The 20,123-nt window shown below is 45.9% G+C and overlaps 1 protein-coding gene and 1 long non-coding RNA gene across 5 annotated transcripts in view; both read left to right on the forward strand.

Annotated features, from left to right (window-relative positions):
* The window catches only part of UVRAG (UV radiation resistance associated), a 316,572-nt gene extending 303,169 nt beyond the window's left edge, over window positions 1-13,403 (forward strand). For all 4 annotated transcript variants that reach the window (XM_036082832.2, XM_078058561.1, XM_078058560.1 and 1 more), the window contains one exon: window positions 11,499-13,403. In XM_036082832.2, the coding sequence (XP_035938725.1) occupies window positions 11,499-12,201 (703 nt within the window). In that variant the 3' untranslated portion in view covers window positions 12,202-13,403. The remainder of the gene's footprint in view (window positions 1-11,498) is intronic.
* LOC144379449 (uncharacterized) overlaps window positions 1-20,123 on the forward strand; it is a 707,761-nt gene that overhangs the window by 561,721 nt on the left and 125,917 nt on the right. The gene's annotated exons all lie outside the window — the stretch shown is intronic.

Consider the following 20,123-nt stretch of genomic DNA (forward strand, 5'->3'; position numbering starts at 1 on the left):
CCTCCAGATGATGACCGGCTCCCTCCTCCATTACAGTATACAAAGTATATATTGTACGCAAAGCCCCATGGTGTTCTGGTTATTGGTTAACTCTCTCCATCTTCTTGACTACAGTGGGAACTCCTTATTGATAGAAAGCTTATTTTATACATTTCGTTATTTCCAGAGCCTAGCCGACTGCTAGGCAGTGAATGTGGATGTCAGTAATGTCTACTGAAATATGTGTTGAAACACAAGTGGTCGTATTAAACATCAGTTGGATGGGATAATTACAAGTACTGTGGCTGTTCAAAGAGATTACTCTAAGTTGACATGGTTAAAGAAGGCTTAATGAAGGAGGTCGGACTTGAATTGGGCTTTGGAAGATGGGCATATTTAAATGAATGGAGGGAAAGAATTAGCAGAAAAGCCCTTACATATCCTGCATTAAGAAGTCAGTGTTTTTTAGGAGGGACTCTTTAGCACGTGCTAAGTATCAGCAGAGAAGCATCCTTCTAGATCTAAAGCACTGTATTAAGTTTCAGGAAGCCTGTAGAGCTATGGTCTGTGCCCACCAAAAGCTGACAAGGGTTTGCAGCAGTAAAAGTGACCACTGATTACTTCAGTATGACCTTTGAGTTTAAAATCAATTCAGATACAATTCCCTGTGTTTTAAGTTTGGAGTTTAACATTAAAGATCATTTTATATGATGCTTTCTCAACAATTCTTCTGTTGGTAAAGAGCAGTATATAATAAGTAATGCCATTATAGCTAATGTCAAATGACTGTTACGGCAAACCAGGCGCTCTTCCAAAGCATTTTGAATGTGCTAGTTAACTCATGTAATCCTCACAACAACCCTGGGAATTAGGACCCCCTCTCCTGCCTCATCTTCTTGATGAGGAAACTGAGACACAGAAAGGTTAAAATGACTTAAAGGTGACCCAGCCTTGGACCCAGGCCAGACAGTTTTAGGCCCCCACTTTTTGTTACTCAGTACAGCCTCGCTTGTAACTATGTTAAGACTAAAATGTTTTATACAAGGGACTATTTAGCACCTTTTGATTTCAGAGAAGGAATGCTATCATTATAACCCTCTCCTAGTTTTCTTCTTTCCTCTCTGACCGCTCCTTCTTATCTCATTTACAAGCTCCTCTTCCTCTACCTCAGCATAAAAAACAGCTCCTCAGGGCGCCTGGGTGGCTCAGTTGGTTAAGCGACTGCCTTCGGCTCAGGTCATGGTCCTGGAGTCCCAGGATCGAGTCCCACATCGGGCTCCCTGCTCAGCAGGGAGTCTGCTTCTCCCTCTGACCCTCCTCCCTCTCCTGCTCTCTGTCTCTCATTCTCTCTCAAATAAATAAATAAAATCTTAAAAAAAAAAAAAAAAAAAACCAGCTCCTCAAGGTTCAGTGCTAGGCTCTCTTTTCTCTCAGTTTGTTCTCCAGCCCATGGTGATCTTATCTATCACCATCATTTTAATTATCACCCACACTGAAATGAAGCCCAAGTACAAATCTTCGTCCCAGGTCTCTTTTCAGATATCACGCCTCTCTTCAGATTGCCTCCTGGATGTTTTCACGGCACGTTCTGTGTGCCTGTGTTCTTTTCTCCCTGCCGTCCATCCCAACCCCCATAAGCCTCGTGGGCTTCCGGTGCTCTGTTTACAGCAAATGGAATCTCCGCCCGTTCGTTCACAGTGGTCAGAAAGCTTTCATAATCCTTGCTTCCTCACTTTCCCTCTCATCCCCACATCTAACCTTAGCAACATCTGCTGATTTCCCCTGATGGGTCTGCCTGTCTGTATTGGTATATTTCCAAGCCCCCATCGTCTCTCACCTACACTGCCGCACAGCCTGTGGTCCCCAGCGTCCGTTCTGGGTCCCCTCCAGTCTGTTCTCCAACTTCAGCCAAAGGGCACTTTCCAAAATACAGATCAATCAGTCAATTAATAGATCTCTCTTTCTACCACCTTCACCCCCCCCCCAACACACACACACACCACTAGCCTAAAACACTTTAAAGGCTTAAAGAGAAAAACTATCAGCATGGTCTGTGGACTCCTGCATGATCTCCATGTTTCCCTCTCCAGCTTTATCTTCTACCATGCTGCTCTCCACTTGATGACCCTTTGGGTCCTCAAACATTGTTCTCTCTCTTGACATAGGGTCTTGGCATATGCTCTTCCTTTTGCCTGGAAGATGCTCTTGCCCACCAACCCATTCTTTACCTGGTGAAAAATTCTACTAACCCTTCAGTTCTTGGCCTTTTCTGGGTCGGTTCTGTTACACGCTCTCTTAGCCCATCCTCTCCTGCACAGCATGTGTCAGAGGTTATCATTTTACATTTTTGTCGTAATTTTGTGACAGGTATGTGTCCTCTCCCACTGTGGGGTAAGCTCTACAAAGCAGGAGCTGCGGCCTATTTTCAATCATTATTGAAAATGTCTTTAGTGCATAAGAGACATTTAGTGCATTATTGAAAATGTCTTTAGTGCATTAAGAGACATTCAATGTATATTTGAATTAGGGAGTAAATCATTTGTCAATACGCATACAGTTTCATGCTGCACCTCTTCATAGTCTGGAGGACTACCAAAGATAAGGTTCCCCAGATATTACCCCTGGAGTCCCCCAGTCTGTCACTAAGTGATGATTAGATGGTGGCTAAGTGTAATTCAGGCACTTCTTCTGAAGGCCTCCAGCATCTTGGGAAATGGTGGCAGAGCTATTCGTTTTTCTTTTAAAATAAAAAACAACTAAAGCCCCATGGTTCAGGTCATGTCAGAGCTTATTAGAAACGTAGTGGTAGCTCAGCTTTAGCAGTATCTTTCACAGTCTGTCACTGGCTTCTGGAGCCTAGAACTTCCTTTAGCTCTCTCTCTGCAAGTCTACTTTTGAAATTCAGAAAACATTCCCTGACCAATGTTTTAGTGTCTCTGTCGAGGTCTCCCTGAGGCTGGGCTCTGTGAGATTGCTCTTCCTCCCATGTCCCTGGCAAAGGTCAAGGCTACTTTTTCCCCCACTAATTCTCAGCATAAATACTTTATTACGCCCATGTCCCAAGTATTGTCCAGGGGGGCCCCTGGTATCATCTCTGGCTGCTCTTTCTGTTTCTGCAGACCATTTTATGGTCCTCATAATGTTTGTTGCCTGACTGTGATTTTAAAACATCAGTTTGTATGATGATTTCTTACAATGAAAGCTGATGGGTGAAGTGGTTGACTTGACTCCTCCTGAGACCCCTCTCTATCTCCCTAAGGATCACTCTCTATTCCCTGACTCCAGGGAGCTCAGCCTTGAGACTGAGATGGAGCTGGCCTCCAGATGGGCTCCTGCCTGTGGGCACCCCTTAGCCTCTGTCCACTGCCCTGTGCTGAGGCCTCTCTTTCCCAAGCTAGGCCCTGTTGTCCAGGGCCACGGAGGCCTGATGGCCAGGCCCTCGGTTGAATCACATAACCTGGGGGAATGGATTTCTTCAGCTTGCTTGGTTTACCATTTGCCTATGGAACTTTCTCTTTCACAAATTCATCTTTCCATCAGTCCTTAGTTTAAATAAAATTTAAAGGCTCCCTTGTTCAGTTATACCTTTTTAAACTTTCTGTTTTTATTTAGTCAGACTTTGGCAGTAAACCTTCCAAGCTGAGCCCAGGGGAAAGGTGACCACTGGCACAGCTTTCAGCCTATGCTTTTGGCCCAAGATTGTTTCTATTTTTATTTTGTTTCTTGTTTTTGTTAACATCCAGGGCAAAGATTAAGCACTTTCACTTATCTGGTAATGGTGAGTGGCCTTTAGATTGCTTGCCTGTGGTCAGGAGACTGCATGCTTAAAACTGTTAACCCCCAGCCACCTCCTGAGAGATAAGATCTAGCTGTAAAATTTGGCTCTCCCAAAAGGAGTCTCTGTGCTTCTACTTGATATGAGAGAGAGCAGGAGAAAGATAAATCCCAGCTTTTGCTGGATTCTGAAGAAGGATAGTCGTCTAATTTATGGAGGTTGTTTTTTTAAAAAAACTGACTTTATGTCATAATTTCGTAGCTGCCAACAGACGTAATTCTACCTCAGCTTCGCCTTGGCAACCTGCTTTTGGCACTCTCTGCAGCCCTGTCGTTGCTCTGCATTATTTAAGCAGTAATCTTTAAGAAGGTGAGAAACTATTATTGCTTTTTTAGCACAGTTGACATGCTGTTGGCGCAGAGTAGTACCTAGAGCTTCAAACATTTCTAATGGCCGTAAACCAACTTAAACACCTCCATGGAGAGGCCTCACTGCCGTGAGGTCATAGCTTGCTGCAGGGGGAGAAAGAAGATCGAATGTTGTTTAAAAAAGTGGGGTTTTTTTCTCTTTAAGTATTCTTAGTCCACCGAGTTGTAGCTGTAGACTTTGGCCAGGATCCAGACAATCAAGATTTAGCATTTTGACCAGCTGTGATCTAGTAATGTTCCTCAGAGGAAACATTTTGTAGGAGGGAAAGACACATATTTGAGATTGTGAACTGTGTTCTTTCCCAGTACCTTACACATTGAAACCTGGTTGTAGACAGATAAAACCAGCACAAGTGAATCTGAAAGAGAATAGGGAACAAAATCGTTTCAAATGGCTAAAAATTCACCCTGCCTTCAAGAACTATCTCGATGTGGTAAATCTTTACATTTTTCCTTTATTTCCTTTTCCCTTAAGTCTCCACATTTATATCATTTTGTGGCAAGATGTCTTCCTGTTTTCATAATTGATGCTTGGAATCCATCAGCATTCTTATAACAACAACAGTTCCTAGGAAGCCAAAAAAACCACCCAAACTTAATAACAGAGGCAAGAAGAGAAAAGAAAGAAAAGACACCAAGACACTTAGCCTAAAAACTATTCCTCTGAGTCTCACTCCTCCCTCAAATAGAAGTATGATCAAATGTCAGTGTTCTGGTGGCAAGCCCTGGGGACTGAGAGAGAGAACGAAACTAACATTTATTTAGTCAGATGGCATTTGTTCAATCACAGTGAGTTGCTTTTGACCTCGGGCAAGTGACGTAACCTCTGAGCCTCAGTTTCTTCATCTGTAAAAGGAGGATGACAATCGTAATACTTCGTAGAGATGTGAGGATGAAGCAAGACCGCGTAGAAAGCTATCAACAGAATACTTACTTCATCACACTTTGTTAATGTTAGCTGCTGCTGTTCTATCATTAATAGCAATCTATGGAGTACCTACTCATTGTGCTAAGAATCTTACTCCTACCCTAAGCACCGTTAGGTGGATCTTCACGTTTCGCAGAAGAGGAGACATTGGTTCAGAGCGGTCAGTGCTCAGCCGTGTCCCATGTCCCGTGTCCCGTGCCCCATGCTGGTGGGGCTCCCTGCCGACGTCTGGAACATTATAGAGGGAGACACGGAAATGGAAACACATTTTGGACCAGTGCTTTCTTACCTTGTTTTCTCTCTCCCAATCCTTCTGTTTAAAGGAGGCTGTTGCTTTAAGCAATAAAACTAGCAGAAAGAAGAGAAGAAAGAATAAAGTGGCAGAGGCAAGATTAGTGGCAGGGGGGTGGGGATGAACTGGGTTCTGCTGTCTCCCAGGTTGGCTTCATGGCAAAGTATTCGTATTACGGTCATAAAAGGCAGAGCAGGGTCCTCCATATTTAGGCTGGGACAACAGAAATTCCCCTCTTACAAAAATTCTTTCTCCCCAAAGCTAGATTCATATAGAAAAATGATACATCAGGGGTTTGGGGACAATTGGAATGTACCTCCAAGGATTCTGGGAAGTTTTTATAGTCCCTGAGCATTTGGTAGATCATGTAAATAGAGGCAGTTGAGCATAAAGCCTTCCCCGCCCCATGTCTTCAAGAAAAAGAAAAAAAAACTGAGGTGATGTTTGCTTTTGATTGATTTAGTTCTTTTCCTCCAGAACTCTTTTACACTTGCCTCAGTTCTTTTTCTCCTTCTTGCAGCTGGCTCCCTTCTGTGCAGGAGTGGGGATGGCGCCGGTGGGAAGAGTTCTCTTTGTCCCCATTCTAAACAGCATTCCGTATAGGAGGACGTGGCAGGAGGAAGGAGACCTAGACTCTGGTCTTTATTTCTGATTACCTGTGTTCCATGGTCCCAGACATTAATGCCTTTGAGCCTCAGTTACCCCTTCTGTAACATGAGGGCAGTTCTTTTGGGATCCGAAGCCCATGGAAGCTGATGACAGCAACCACAATTAACAGCTACTGCTGCCGGTGGCATACACGCCAGGCATTCTGCTGCGGATTGCAAGGGTGCTATTCTATTTAATTCTTCCTATAGTCCAGTGATCTGTTTTATGAAGGAGAAAACTAAAGCACAAAGAAGATGAGGGGCTACCTACAGTCATATAGTCATATAACGAGCAAGTGCAGAGTCTAACCTTAAATTATAACTCCAAATAGACAGTCATCGTTGCAGAGCTTGGAGTAGAATCCAGGTTTTGAGCATCCTTTGTCATCACCACCACTCTCTCCAGATACAGCTGAAGACATAACAAAAGGTAACTGACTACAATAAATAAGGACTCACAGAATGAGAAATAAATTAATCACCTTAATTTAGAGAGATCAGAAAAGACTTGATCAAAGAAGCCAAATTTAAACCAGACTGCCCTCCTTGATCTCTAAACTCCAAACTACTTGGCTTCTCCCTCATCAGGCTATTGTTTGTGACTCTAGGGTATCCTTTTGTACTTGTAGCAAAAGGTTGATTATGAAGTAATCTAACAGTCCCGATGTGGTTCAGTTATTCAGCAACCTATCCCGTGTTTACCTAAACCGTGGCCTGGTAAATTGGCAATTACAGTATCTTTGGGTCGTTGTTTTTTAATAAATTCCTTTTAATTTCAGCATTAAATGCCAGATGTCGTGTTTCCAGGTTTCCAGTTTGGACCTAAGCCAAGCTGGAAAAGACATCCACTCAAGGCAAACAGCTAATGAGAATGTGTGCGGTGAACTAGGGGACTCGGTCCAGTTACCAAACCTCAGACTTTGGGCCCCCTGATCTAGTGCTGCAGGACCTTAGGGACCCCTTGCTAGAGTGGAGGATGAAGCAAAGCTACCATGTTTCCTACAGCATCCACCCCTCCCCAAAACATCCAGGTTTACGCTGTTTGTTTCTAAGAGTAAAAATTCCCGATAAGTGACTCATCATCACAACTTAAATAATGTACTAATTTCATTTGATAAGTAAATTGTCAACAGCCTTTAAAAATTGGTCATGTAATTAGTAAATCTATGCGTTTCGACCTCTTCTTCCATTTAGATGAAATAGTCATTAAGCCAGACTGTAATCAGACAGAAAGAATCTTGAAACCTTCCAGGCATTCTTTTTTCATCTCTCATTTGCCTCTTTAATTGCTACCTTTCTGTATTTTAGGCAGTAGTAGAGGTAAAATGCCCCTTTTCTTATTGTAAGAATTTAGCTTGTACTAAAATGTGTAACAAGTTCTGGAAACTTTCTTTTAAATGTTAAAATCCAAATTATTTTATCAAAAATCTATACATTGTGTTTTTATAGAGAGATGCTTGTAGCAGTTTGTTTTTTAATAGTAAAATTTTAGAAATACAAAATAAGGAATGGTATTCCATTCAGTGGAGCAGCCAATTAGAATTGTTTACCAAAAGGTTTTAATAAAATCCAATGGCAGGATATGGAATTGTATATATAGGCCACAAACATAACTTTAGGTTTTTTTCTCTTTTTTAATTAAACACACATATGTAAAATCAAAGTCTAAAAACAAAATAATTAATTATGGTTATTTGATAGGTAATGGGCTTGTGAGTGATTTCTATTTTTTATATAGTTTATATTTTTTGAGTTTTCTGGGGAGTATAAATTATTATAATAATTAAAAATGCATGTGTGTTTGTATATATTTTAATGTAATCATTCAACACTTGAGCTGTTTAGAACTCAGCTATCTGAAAAATCTGGACCACTACTAAGATCCTGGAAGTAATAAAAAAAAAAATTAACTCTGAGCAGCCAAAACTAATGTTAAAAACTCATAAAGTCAAGCATGATATGCCCCTCACTCAGGCCTATGTACTCTTACTTTGCACACAGTTCTCGGGCCATCCACCACAGGTGGGCACAGCGAGTCCGAAGCAGACATTAACAATAGACAAGGGCCTGCAGACGAGGGCAGTCTCAGGCGCACTGCCAGCCCGGTGGTGAGAGAGGACCCAGGGAAGCGTGGGTGAGGGCGGGAGAGCCTGGGACCCAGACTCAACGCCACTGAGTGTCCTGTCATCTCTTCCCCGTGTCACAGTTCAGTCATACGTGTTCATATCGATAGCCCAGCATTATCAAGAAGATCCCCTTCTCTTCAACTTACTCTAAGATTATAAGAAAGACTTTAATAAAAAGTTTCAAAAGGTCTTGTTACACGTGGCTAAAAGTGGGGGAAAGACAACATGTGGTGATTGAAGGACATACTCTAGACATGGAGACTTTCCTGACTACTGGTAGTAACTAATTCCTTTACCATTCTCCAGGGGGAGCATTTTCCTGTTACTTGGGCTTTCCAGATTGTATCTGGTACTGGCATTACCTGGGTTCGCCAAAAAGTCTAAAGGAACTTTGATGTCAGGATGTCAGAAAATGCTAAAGTCTCTACCTTGCAAAGCCTTAGAATCCATCCATTAAGATAGGAGTAGCACCCCAGAGCTTAGAGACAGGCTGGGCGGGTTAAATGAGAAAGCCTGTGTAATGGCATTTAGCTTGAAGTCGGGCATTTCATTAGCAGTTAGCAAGTGTTAGTTGAATCTGAATGTGATGTTCCCACTTGGGACGCAACAGACAGCGTGGGCTCTGGAGGCAGACAAAATCTAGTTCAGATGTGGGTTCTGCAGCCTTGAACAAACCACATAACCCATCCACCTGCCTACCTTTTCCACAAGGTAGATGTGAGGATTCAGCTTTATTGATGGGCAAGAAAATCATGGCTCCCTTCCCACTATAGTTGAGGGGAGGGCTGGCACACTTTGTTTGTTTCCTGTTGTACAAAGTTGTGGAGAGCTTTCAGAGAGTCTCAGAATCTAAGAGGGCTACAAAACCCCCTTTCCTCTTGTGTTGTAAGCACAGCTTGTTGTGCCCAAGCCTGTTCTCCTGCCCTGCCTTTTATCAGCCCCCCTGCAGCCCAGCAGAGAAGCGGAACGGGGTGCTTGCAGGGTGGGGCCGGGTGACAGGGGGCGAGTGGCAGTGGCAATGGGGATTATCATGTCGTTCACCCTTCATAGCCATGAGTGGTCAAGCCCCTGACCTCTGGCTGTATACCAGTGATAGCACCCTTCAGCATTCTAGACTGGTTCACGTGATGCGTCCCCCCCTCCTGGGCTGGGGTGGTGACTGAAAGCTTGGCCTGGCTGCCCAGAGTAGAAAGTCTGTGGGTGGTGCTGATGCTCTGTTTTGGTTTGATTCCCTAGGCCCCCTGCAAAATCATTTAGAGAGGGATACTGTCAGCAAGTGGTAGAGTAAAAACAACAAGGTTGGCAAAAATGTGTGGCTTACCCAATTACTGTGAGTTTTGACAACATATTAACTGAAAACCTAGATTAAGGCCAGTAGATTTTTCTCTGTTTTGTTTTGTTTCTCTTGAGAACTAAAAACAGTAATTTGCTGGTCTACTTGCCTTGTTTCCTATGCGCACCAGTGACCACCCCTAATTATGAAATCTCTCCTGGCACCAACACTTAAAGCCAAGCTACAGAGTCTGATGAGCCCATGGATTAGCAGCCTGGTGGTTGCCTTTTTGCAAGAAGAAAATAACCCTTTCTTAGGTGTCTGAGACCACAGGCATAATCGAACATCAGAAAAAATCTGAGAGAAGAGGGAGCAGGCAGCTGGTACGAGGGCTTGTGGCTGTGGACAGAGGTGGAAGGGGCCCTAGATCCTGCCTTCTTTTTCAGGGCACTTATCACAACTGTAATTTGACAATGTATTATTTCGGTAATTATGGCTGTCTTTCTCCTGCAAGACTGGAAGCTCCTCAGAGGCAGGCCTGCTCTGTCTTGCATGTTTCCCCTCCCCAAGGCCTGGCTCGTGTGATAGCTGTTTGGTGGGTGGGTTTAATTTCAAGTCTAGCCTCTGTGCCTGCCTCGTAGCTGCTGTTTTGCAAGCAGCCACTTCTCTGTATGTGTCCTTCTCTGAAGAATACAAGTCAAACGGATCTTGTGTTTGCACCTCCTTCTGTCTCTGGGCCCAGTCTGTTCATATCGGTGTATTGAGCTGACTGGCTTCATCCAAGTGTAATATCTAGAACAGTGATCCATACTCCAGGGTGGCTTGACTAGCACAGCATATAACATGAACATCATTTCCAGGGTCTAGATGCTCGATTTCCATTAACTCGTGATTATTTATTGTTTCACACTTAAGAGTAATAGTGTATACCCTGCTTTCTTGACAGGGTTTTTGTGAGAACCAAGTGAAACGATATATATGAAATTACTTTAGAAACGAAATGCTTTGTGTAGCGAAACAGTGATTGTTATTGCTGGCCCTAAAGTAGCTTCCTGAGACGGAAGTGAAGTTGAGGAGAAGGCACGGAAGACCAAGTATTGTCAGCCCTGTGTGTTTACACACGTGTGTAAGCCGTGTGTGTTTACATAGCCTTATGAAGGAGAAGCCATTTTCCAAGTTACTGTTTCATTAAAAAAAATAGCTGGATATAGATATTAGATAGATAATAATCTCTGTTAGGTGGATATAGATACAGATACAAATCCCCGCTCTGCCAGTTCTGTAATGCTTTGGGTGTCAGAAAAGCTGTTGATCATTGAGTCGTGAGTCATGGGTTTTAGTTTAGCCTGCCACCACCTCCCTGAGGTTATCAGGAACAAGTCATTTAACTTCTCTGCCAAATAAGGATGCCTGCTTTATGAAGATAAAATAAGAGTTGAATATTTTTTTAACATTTATTTATTTATTTTAGAGAGAGAGAGAGAGCACAAGCAGGGGGAGGGGCAAAGGGAGAGGGAGAGAGAGGATCCTGAAGCAGACTCCCCCACTGAGTGCAGAGCCTGATGCGGGACTCAATCCCAGGACCCCAAAACCATGACCTGAGCCAAAACCAAGAGTCAGCCGCCCAACCGACTGAGCCACCCAGTGCCCTAAGAGTTGAATATATAAAACAAGAATAAGAATATTGATAGCACTTCAGGCCCTTGGGGTTGATTACGTCCCTCAGATACTTTTCTTTCAGATCCCATGCCTCCAGTTACTTCAGCTCTTCCCCACACGACATCGTTTCCATCCCCCATCCCACCCTGAGCACTGTCCTCTGGACATATTTTAGTGTGTCTTGTATCCTTCTTGAAGGAAGCTCTCAAACTTGAATTCAGAATGCTTCATGTTTTTTCTTGCATTTGGACACTACAATTAAAACTAAGGTTGATTATTATCAATTTTTATTCTCTCAAACCTAAGTATGTCGTTTCCTGTCTCTGGGTCCAGAAGGCTTAGGCTGAGTTCAGAAGTTCAAAGTAACTTCTCGTTTTTGTTTGTCTTCCAGCGACAGACATCACACCTCCAGTGCAATCCCTGTTCCAAAGAGACAAAGCTCCGTATTTGGAGGCGCAGATGTAGGCTTCTCTGGGGGGATCCCATCCCCAGACAAAGGACACCGAAAACGGGCCAGCTCAGAGAATGAGAGACTCCAGTACAAAACACCTCCTCCCAGTTACAACTCAGCACTCGCCCAGCCTGTTCCCGCCATCCCTTCCATAGGAGAGTCCGAGAGAAAGACAACATCTCTGTCCTCCTCCTTGGATACCTCCTTGGACCTCTCCAAAGAAAACAAGAAAAAAGGAGTTGATTTGGGTGACAGATTAAATGGAGGTCATGTGAGTGTGAACACTAGCCAGGAACAAGAAGAAGCCCTCTCTGGGCATGCAGCCACCGTCAACGGCACTCTGCTGCCCAGCGAGCAGGCTGGCTCCCCCGGCGTCCGCGTCCCGGGGGACTTCCGCCCGGTCTCAGAGCCCGAGCTCTGCTGTACTGTGGAGCAAGCGGAAGAGATCATCGGCATGGAAGCCACAGGTTTCACCTCAGGCGATCAGCTGGAAGCCTTTAACTGCATCCCGGTGGATAGTGCCGTGGCAGTGGAGTGTGACGAGCAAGTTCTGGGAGAATTTGAAGAGTTCTCCCGAAGGATCTATGCACTGAATGAAAACGTGTCCAGCTTCCGCCGGCCACGCAGGAGTTCTGATAAGTGAAGTGAGCAGACAGCCAGTAGGACCAGGACAGAGGCGCTGCCTAAAAGGAGGATAAAGCTGCACTGGTTACCCCTTGTAATAATTATGACACAAAATGAATATTAATGGAGGATATTCCTCAAAAAACAGACTTTGTAAATCAAGGAGGGACTCAGGATCATTGTGTATCAGTGGGCCAGACAAAGTTAGATTTTGCTTGCAAGATTTGCTTTTCAGGCCTGACGATTGTTTTAAGGCAAAAGTCACTCTCTCTAGCTCGAGTCACCTTATAGGTATTTGTCTGCTTTTTAATTTACACTTCTGTGCTATCCTCAGAGGGGAGATGATAATATATAAATAATATAATAAGCTCACTTTTAGTTTCTCATAAGCATTTGCCCTCACCATAGTTTATAAAGCTTGGGAAAACCAAATAATCCAAAAAAGGTTTTCACCATTTACTGAAAGACCTTTGACCATCCATGAGTTTGATGAATAAGAAGCACAATGGTCTCCTTACGCCCAGGCCTCCCTGCCCCTGCCCCCAGTCACCCCATCTGCTGCCCCATCTTCACAGTGGATGGGTTGTGCACCCTGAAAACAGGACATCAGATTCACTGGTTCTTGAATGCAGAAGCCAACACCTTCCACCTCCTCAGCTCAGCCATACCTTGGTATAACCCTGAAATTAGAGGAAAAACCTCACCTCTGTGGTAGATCCCAGGGGATGCTCTAGGACATCCTCCCCCCCCCCAGGTTACAACAGTCAGATGGCATCCAATCCCCTTTGGGGGCCAGAGTTTCTATGTGGGCAGATGCTGCAGTCAAAAACCAGGCGTGCTCTCTGGCAATGCACTCACCAGACAGAAATCCCTATATGTAAATTCCATGCTAATTTATTAAATTCCAGTTGGAAAGGAAGGTGCTGGATATGATGTAAAATCTGGAGAGTCAGGCTGTCCGATGTGCAGACCGCAGGGCAGTCGGGATAATTGGATGAAGAGGCTTAGATGAGGCGTAGATTCTATTGGTATGTGTGTAGATGCATTCATAGTAAATTATGTTCTTGAAGTCCGATTTCATTCCTGGAGCTCAGATCTCATTTGCTATTGCTCTATACTTTATATACCCAAGGACATTGCCTCAGGGTTGCAAGCTCTTTAAGGAAAATTTATGCATATATCCATGTATTGTATAGAAGAATAAAAACTGAATTTGCTTCACTTGACCCGATTTGTTTTTTCCAGTTTTGACATTCATCTTGAAGCTGCATCTCCATGTTACATCATGACAGGGCGAGCCTGAACCGAAACCGCGGCTGTGTCCACAGCGGTGTCGTCGGCTTGAGTCACATGTGTAGCCACACAAACGCCCTCGCACACGGACCGCCCGGGAGTCCGGCAACAACTGGGCTCCGATGCTTCACGGTCCTTTTCGTGTGTTGTCTGAGCACTCTTGGGCTCAAGTTCTAATTGACAGCTACATTATCAAGCAGAATAGTTCATGTTGTTATTTTCCACATAAAGAGATCTCACTGAATCCATGCTTGACAGACAGACCCGACCTGCAAGCAATTAAGAGCTTTAACTTGATCTGGAGAAATCCATCTTATTCCACAGAAAGAGGCGGAACTCCTCCAGACCTAACGCAGAAGCCGTCTGTCGAGTCACAGCTTCTTCGCGGTGTACTGTCACTCATGTTAGAGTCCACGAGGGGGGAGATAGCTGTGGGCCTGTTGGAGCCTTCCAGTGAAATAACACCCACCCGCACCCCCCAAAAGGACAAGGTTTTGGAAGGGCTGTGTTAGTATTGAACAATGGGAGGCGCATCACATGTGGCTTAAGGTCCACAGATGGGAGTGGACTTCAAACTTCATGCCAGACTTAAAGACAGGGTACACTGAGGTGCAGGCCCTGGAGCCTGGGTCTTGGCATCCCCCTGCTTGGATGAGCACCCCTAGTTACCATGTTCATCTCAGGTTCCACACAGCCAGACAGAACCCGGGGCTCTGGGGCTCTGTCAGTCTCCTGTCTGTGGACTTCCTGATTCTGGGACCCACAGCACGGAGCCTTGTCGCTGAATATCATTAGCTCAGAACCGGTTACCCATGCATTGGCTCGGTCCACACCGTGTTCAGTGACATTAGCCTCACAGCGCCACCACTAGGTTTGGGTTCCTTTGGTTTGGGTTTCAGGTTTTCGTTGCATTTGTTCGGTGCCTCCAGTTTCTGCCTTGCCTTGGGTAGAACCTGCAGTATTATATATCTCCAGGAGGAGCTCTGCTCAACATTTTCCAAAGCTGCAGAATTCGTTTTGCCTCTGTTTAAAGTGGCCAAGGCCAAAATATGGGATGAGTTACTATCTCCTACTAATCTTTTTAATTAGTCTCGTAAATCACTAAAAAATAAATAAAATCTGCTTTGAGGATATAAGCTGAAATGCAATTCACTGCTATCCATGTTGGAACTTCTAAGAGCCCTTTCCGTTTTCATGTAGCTGAGACAATTTTAACAGCCGGCAAATGTTATCAAATGAATATTTGATTGTGTTCTCTCTCTCCACTTCCCCTTGCCCACTTTAGAAATTCCAGAGATTTTTTTTCCCCCTCAGAATATTAGTTTTGGAAGATTGTATCCAGCTATATTTTTTTAGCAGTTCTAATGGTGCCCATTTATCTTGACCTAACCAGTTATTTAAATAATTTTTTAAACCACCACCAATAATAAATGGCATGTGAAACTGATCTGTTGGTAATTGGAAGAAAACTCAGCATCTGTATTTATAAAATAAAATTGATTAGTATTTATTTTGAGAGTAAAAGTGTATGTTATTTCCCTGCCATGTTTGAGTCCCGTCTTCATTGTTTTGAATTTCATGTTGAAGCTGAGTTAACTATGAAAACCTTGTTCGTAAAACAGTCAGCCAGCCATTTCACATTTACTGAGCTAGCTCTCTCTCTGTGAGGGACTGGGCTAAGCAAGGTTAATACAAAGATCAATAAGCCTTGGCCTCTGCCATGTGCTCTAGGGGTGGAGGGTAGGGGATGGGCGTGTTGTTGCGTTAGAATTCAGTGTGATCAATTCTGTGACGGAGAGATGTATAGCCAGGGTGTGGAATGCAGAGAAAGCTCACTGACTCAGGGATCGGGAAAGGTTCGTGGAGGTCATGCAGATGAAAGCTAGATGGGATGAAAGATGTCTAAGATATTGCAGGTGGAGGGCACAGCATGGGCAAAGGCCCAGAGGCAAGGCAGGGCCTCGAGTGTTTGCAAATTGGCAAGTTTTCCCCTGCTAGTGGCCTGAGTAGATGTGAAGAAAGGTGAGGAGAGATTGAATTGCAGGCCGGTGGGGAAGGCTGTCAGGTGCTGAGACAGGAGATTTAGACGCTTGCGGGGGGCGGCAGGGGGAGAGACACAGCTGGGAGGCACCCTTCCCAGGCGGTGAAGCAGAAGAGTAACTTGGTTAGATCTGAGTAGCAGCCGGCAGCCAAGTCGGGGCTGGACTTCAGTAGTGGTAAGCAGACTTGAGTCTGTTTAATCTTCTTTCCTATTTTGTTGTGAAAAAAAAAGTCTGTCTGAAAAAGAGGCGCCTCCTTGCGCCCTGATGTTTTCAGGGTAAGTACTGGGTCACGGGCAGGGCAGGTACTGGGCGGACACAGTGCAGCCAGCGTCTGATCTGCAGAAGCTGACTCCCAAGGCCCCGACTCAGCCACTTGGAACCTGTGACCCTGCTCAAGTCATTGAATTTTTAAGGGCCCCCACTCCTCCGGTGGTCCCTTTTGTCCTACAGGAGGGCCCCCGCCTAGTGACAGGATGCCCAAGACTTGTTCTCACCATTTCCTGTTCTAACACTTGGGCACAGCCACCTCATCTCTGAATCTGGCCCCTGCTCTGTGGCGTAGGGATGGTGCCCCCCCCACCCCCACCCCATACGAGGTTGGATTTCGTGTTAGAAGAGATTAATATTTTTATGAAAGCACTTAGTGATCATTGCAAAGCACCATGCACATTGGGAGGAGTTAGTCCTTCAACAAGGATTTCTGGCATCATCTATACCAGGCCGTGGGGGGCGGTGGGGGGGGGGGCAACTGAAGTGCAGATATTTATTCTGTACACACTGAGAATGTGTCAGGGCTGAAACTGGGCTTTTGAAAAACTAAGCTCTAAACAAATGTCAAGTGTTCCGAAGTGTTTTAGTGGGTGGTATGGACACAGTGTTGAGACATGGTCTATAAGCCTAATTAGCTTAATTTGCATGTTTTTTAACACCTGGCAGATGAGCTTATTCAGGCCCACCTCATCCATAAATATTCTCTTAAACAGCTGCTGGCCGCCTCACCGCATGCTGAACTGGTGCCCAGAGCTCTTAATTTTGCTTGAAGTAGATAGAAGCTTTTTCTTTTTTTTTTCTCCCCCTCCTAGCGCATCTAATTACAGTTTTGTAGGTAGACAGCTCAGCCTTGTGGATTTTAAATGAATAAAAAACATGTCTATAAAATCATTGCACACATTTTAGAGGCTGGCGATGTCCGCAATCCAGAAGAAGAACGGTCTTGAATCTGGATAAAAGTGAGACAGACTGCCAGTTGGCGAGGCCGCCGCAGCCAGCCGAGCCCGGGGCACATCACAAGTGGGCCCGCGGCAGGCGGGCATCCCTTCGGTTCTGTCCAAGACACGACTGCAATCAGCTTCCCTCGGTCCCCGTTAATTACAGGCAGCAGATTCGGAGGAATGGAGGGTGCGAGTGGACAGAAATACGGGGTAACCTGACTCTCAAGAAGCAGATACAAGCAGGAAGGAAGCGGTCTGGATGTATGAGCAAGGAGCCCGCGGCCTGACAGATCCCAGCCAGCCTGCTGCTCACCGGCTGTGTGACCCAAACAAGGCCCTTGACTTCTCTGAGCCCATGTGATCCTCTGAAAAGTGAAGCCAGCTCCTTGCTCAGGTTTTCCCTTGTGCCCGGACAGAGGTTCTTCTTGCCTTAAGAGCAGTTCGGTATTCATTCTTCAAAACCTGCCTCGGCTGGCCTTGGGCTCCAGAGCATGGCGGAAAAGGAGAGGACCCTCCCGTGCCCCCTCTGCCTGTGGTGGAGAGCTTGGGGCTAAGCCACTTAACACAGCCTACTTCCGCTCAGGGATTTGTGTGCAGCAGAACAGCTACCACGCTGCCATCTGCTCAAGATCCTTGTGAAATCTGTAACAAAAATTTAAAAAACTCAACTAGAATGACTTCTACCGTTCCTAAAGATGGCCCTCTGTCCTCAGGAAAATGATAAATTTGTTTTAGTTTGATAGGACAATGCATAAAATATTTTAAGGGAAATGGTTGAACTAAGTTTTGATATTTTAAGAGAGAAACTCGTTCTCTCAAAATTTTACTTGCAAAAAAATGTTTACTTCACTTACAGGGAACAACCTGTTCCTTGAAGAAACAGGCATCACTTCGTGTCCACAGATTTCTTGCTCTTCAGGTGAGGGGCTTGGCCACACCTTGTGACTGTGATGGGAGGGGACCCCCCTCCCTGCCCCAGGCTACCTTTCATGCGGATGGTACGGGAGCTTTTGTTCATGCAATAGAGGTCTCTAAAGCTTGCTGACCTCGAGGCCACACCCTTTGCTTCCAGAAACCTTCCAGTTGCCTTGACCGCTCTGTCCCCAGCCCTGTCTGAGCTCTCTGGTGGCACATGGCGGGTGCTCCTGAAGTTGGGGGCATGGGAGAATGAGAGCATAGAGGTGAGGATTTTGTAAGTCACCTGCGCCTGTCTCTTGGTCCCTTGGGAGCTCTGTGGGGGCCCAGCGTGCCCAGAGTCGGCCTCAAAAATCACCGGCGACCTTTAGAGGCAGAACTGTCCACGGATTAGCTGAGACTCTGGAGCGGGGCTTTTGTAAACAGTAAAAAGAGGTGCACGTTTGAGGGATTATCACAGTTTCAGTACACACCCTGAGTGGGATGAGCCACCACCAGCTGGGAAACCAGTGCAGGGGCTGAGCCTGCCGCCCTACAGATACCTGCACTTCGACGCTGTGACTCCTCAAACGTGTGGTGTGTCCTGTCCCGCCCCAGCCGCTTCCATGATAGCATCTGACGCCGAGGACAGCCGCGGGGAGACGGGGCATGTGTTACCATCACCACCTGACCAGGAAGCCCACAGAAGGCCCCTGAGGGCGGGTGACCCGCCCGAGATCACGCAGATCCCAGAGCCACACTGGGGCGAAACCAAACCCTGACCCCTCCCCAGAGCCCCTTCTGCACCCTGTGCCTTATCAAGGCCCCGTATGTAGCCAGCTCCCTCTGCCCGGCCATCTGAACACCCTGCCAGCTACAGTAGCTCTTCCCCGTTCAGGAGCCCCTTGCTAAGGAGGACATTCCTGCCCAAGCAGTAGAAGAAGTCCGCACCTCATGAGCATTGTGTTGTGAGGTGGATTGCAACTTTCCAGGGACTGGAAATGTGGTGTAGCTGTCAAAGCTCACAGGTTCAGCCGTGTGAAGTGTGACTCACAGACACGTAAGATACAGGGAGCCAGAGGGTCACCTTTGAGGACGCACCTTAGCTGCGTCCAACAGGTATGTCAAGGGGATCAAATGGGGGCAGGGCTACCAGCCAGGGCAAGAGGCTGGAGAGAAGGAATTTCCAGGGCCCTGTATTTATCTCTTCATGCCACAGGCAGTTACTGTCCGCACCCTGCACGCTTGGAGGACCAGTGAGGGGGCCGGGGCAGTGGTAGTGAGAGCGGGGACAGCCTGTGTAGACAGTACTCCCAAGAAGTTTACCTGTAAAGAAATGGAGAGAAATAGCGTGGAAGCTGGAGAGGAATGTGAGGCCGAGGGCAGATCTCGTGTAAGTGCTAATGGGAGGAAACCAGGAGGCAGTAGCCAGGAGCAGGTGAAGGTTCAGGAAGAAGACAGAGCAATGAGAGGAGCAAGGTCTCAGAGCAAATGGGAGGGGGTTGGGGAGAGGGGAGCCCCGGGGGTGGTGCAGACATTACCTGGGTCAGAGGGGGACAGGAGGAAGGCAGGGAGGGCAGGACTGGACTAGAGCGCCCTTCTGCAGAGGGTGGGAGCTGCGGTTTTCCCGCCTAGCCCCTGACGCCCGACGCCTGGGACCGCGGCCTGATGGGATGACTGTCCCAGGGTACAGGCAGGTGGCGGCGGCTTTCCAGCCTTTTGAGGGCGATTCCTGAGGCTCAGGGGCAAGGACTGGCTGGCTGCCCAGGGAGGGGGCAGCCAGTGGCTGGGGTCTCTGCCTGGATTGCAGTCACCTCCTCCCTGGTGGCGGCCTTCAGCCATCCTCCACGCTCCCTAGACACAGCTCGAACCCTCCAGAACTGTTACCTACAGGAAAGAGACAGATACTACCTACTCTGCCAGATGGATTGTACTCCGCTAAGTTAACCGAATTGCTGATGAGGGGAAAATTCTCTTACTGAAATATTCCAAGTAAAAAGATCCAGAAGGGATAATGGAACTAAACTATAACCACGATGCAACTCCTAATGAATCTGATGCGTCTAAGACAATGATGGGCGGTGACTGCCCATGTCACAGAGCGAGCCAGGCATTTACACCTCCTGATGGAAGAACACCACACCCATGAAGTACTCTTGGCAAAAGTTTGACCCTAAGTAGGGTCAAAGCTCTCTCTGTGATGTCCCTTGTAATGGACACTGATCCCGTATGGCTACTAAGCAATTGCAAAGTGGCTAGTTCAAACTGAGGTGTGCTGTGAGTGTAAAATACACCCCGAATTTTCAGAGTTAGTACAAAAATAGAATGATAATTTTATATTAATTTTCATATTGACTGCATGTTGGAATGATATTATTTTGCATATACTGACTTAAGTAAAATATAACTAATTTCATCTGTTTCTTTTACTTCTTAAAATGTAACTACTAGGGGCACCTGGGTGGCTCAGTCGTTAAGCATCTACCTTCGGCTCAGGTCAT

The sequence above is a fragment of the Halichoerus grypus genome, chromosome 11, assembly GCF_964656455.1.
Source record: "Halichoerus grypus chromosome 11, mHalGry1.hap1.1, whole genome shotgun sequence".
Classification (NCBI taxonomy): domain Eukaryota; kingdom Metazoa; phylum Chordata; class Mammalia; order Carnivora; family Phocidae; genus Halichoerus; species Halichoerus grypus.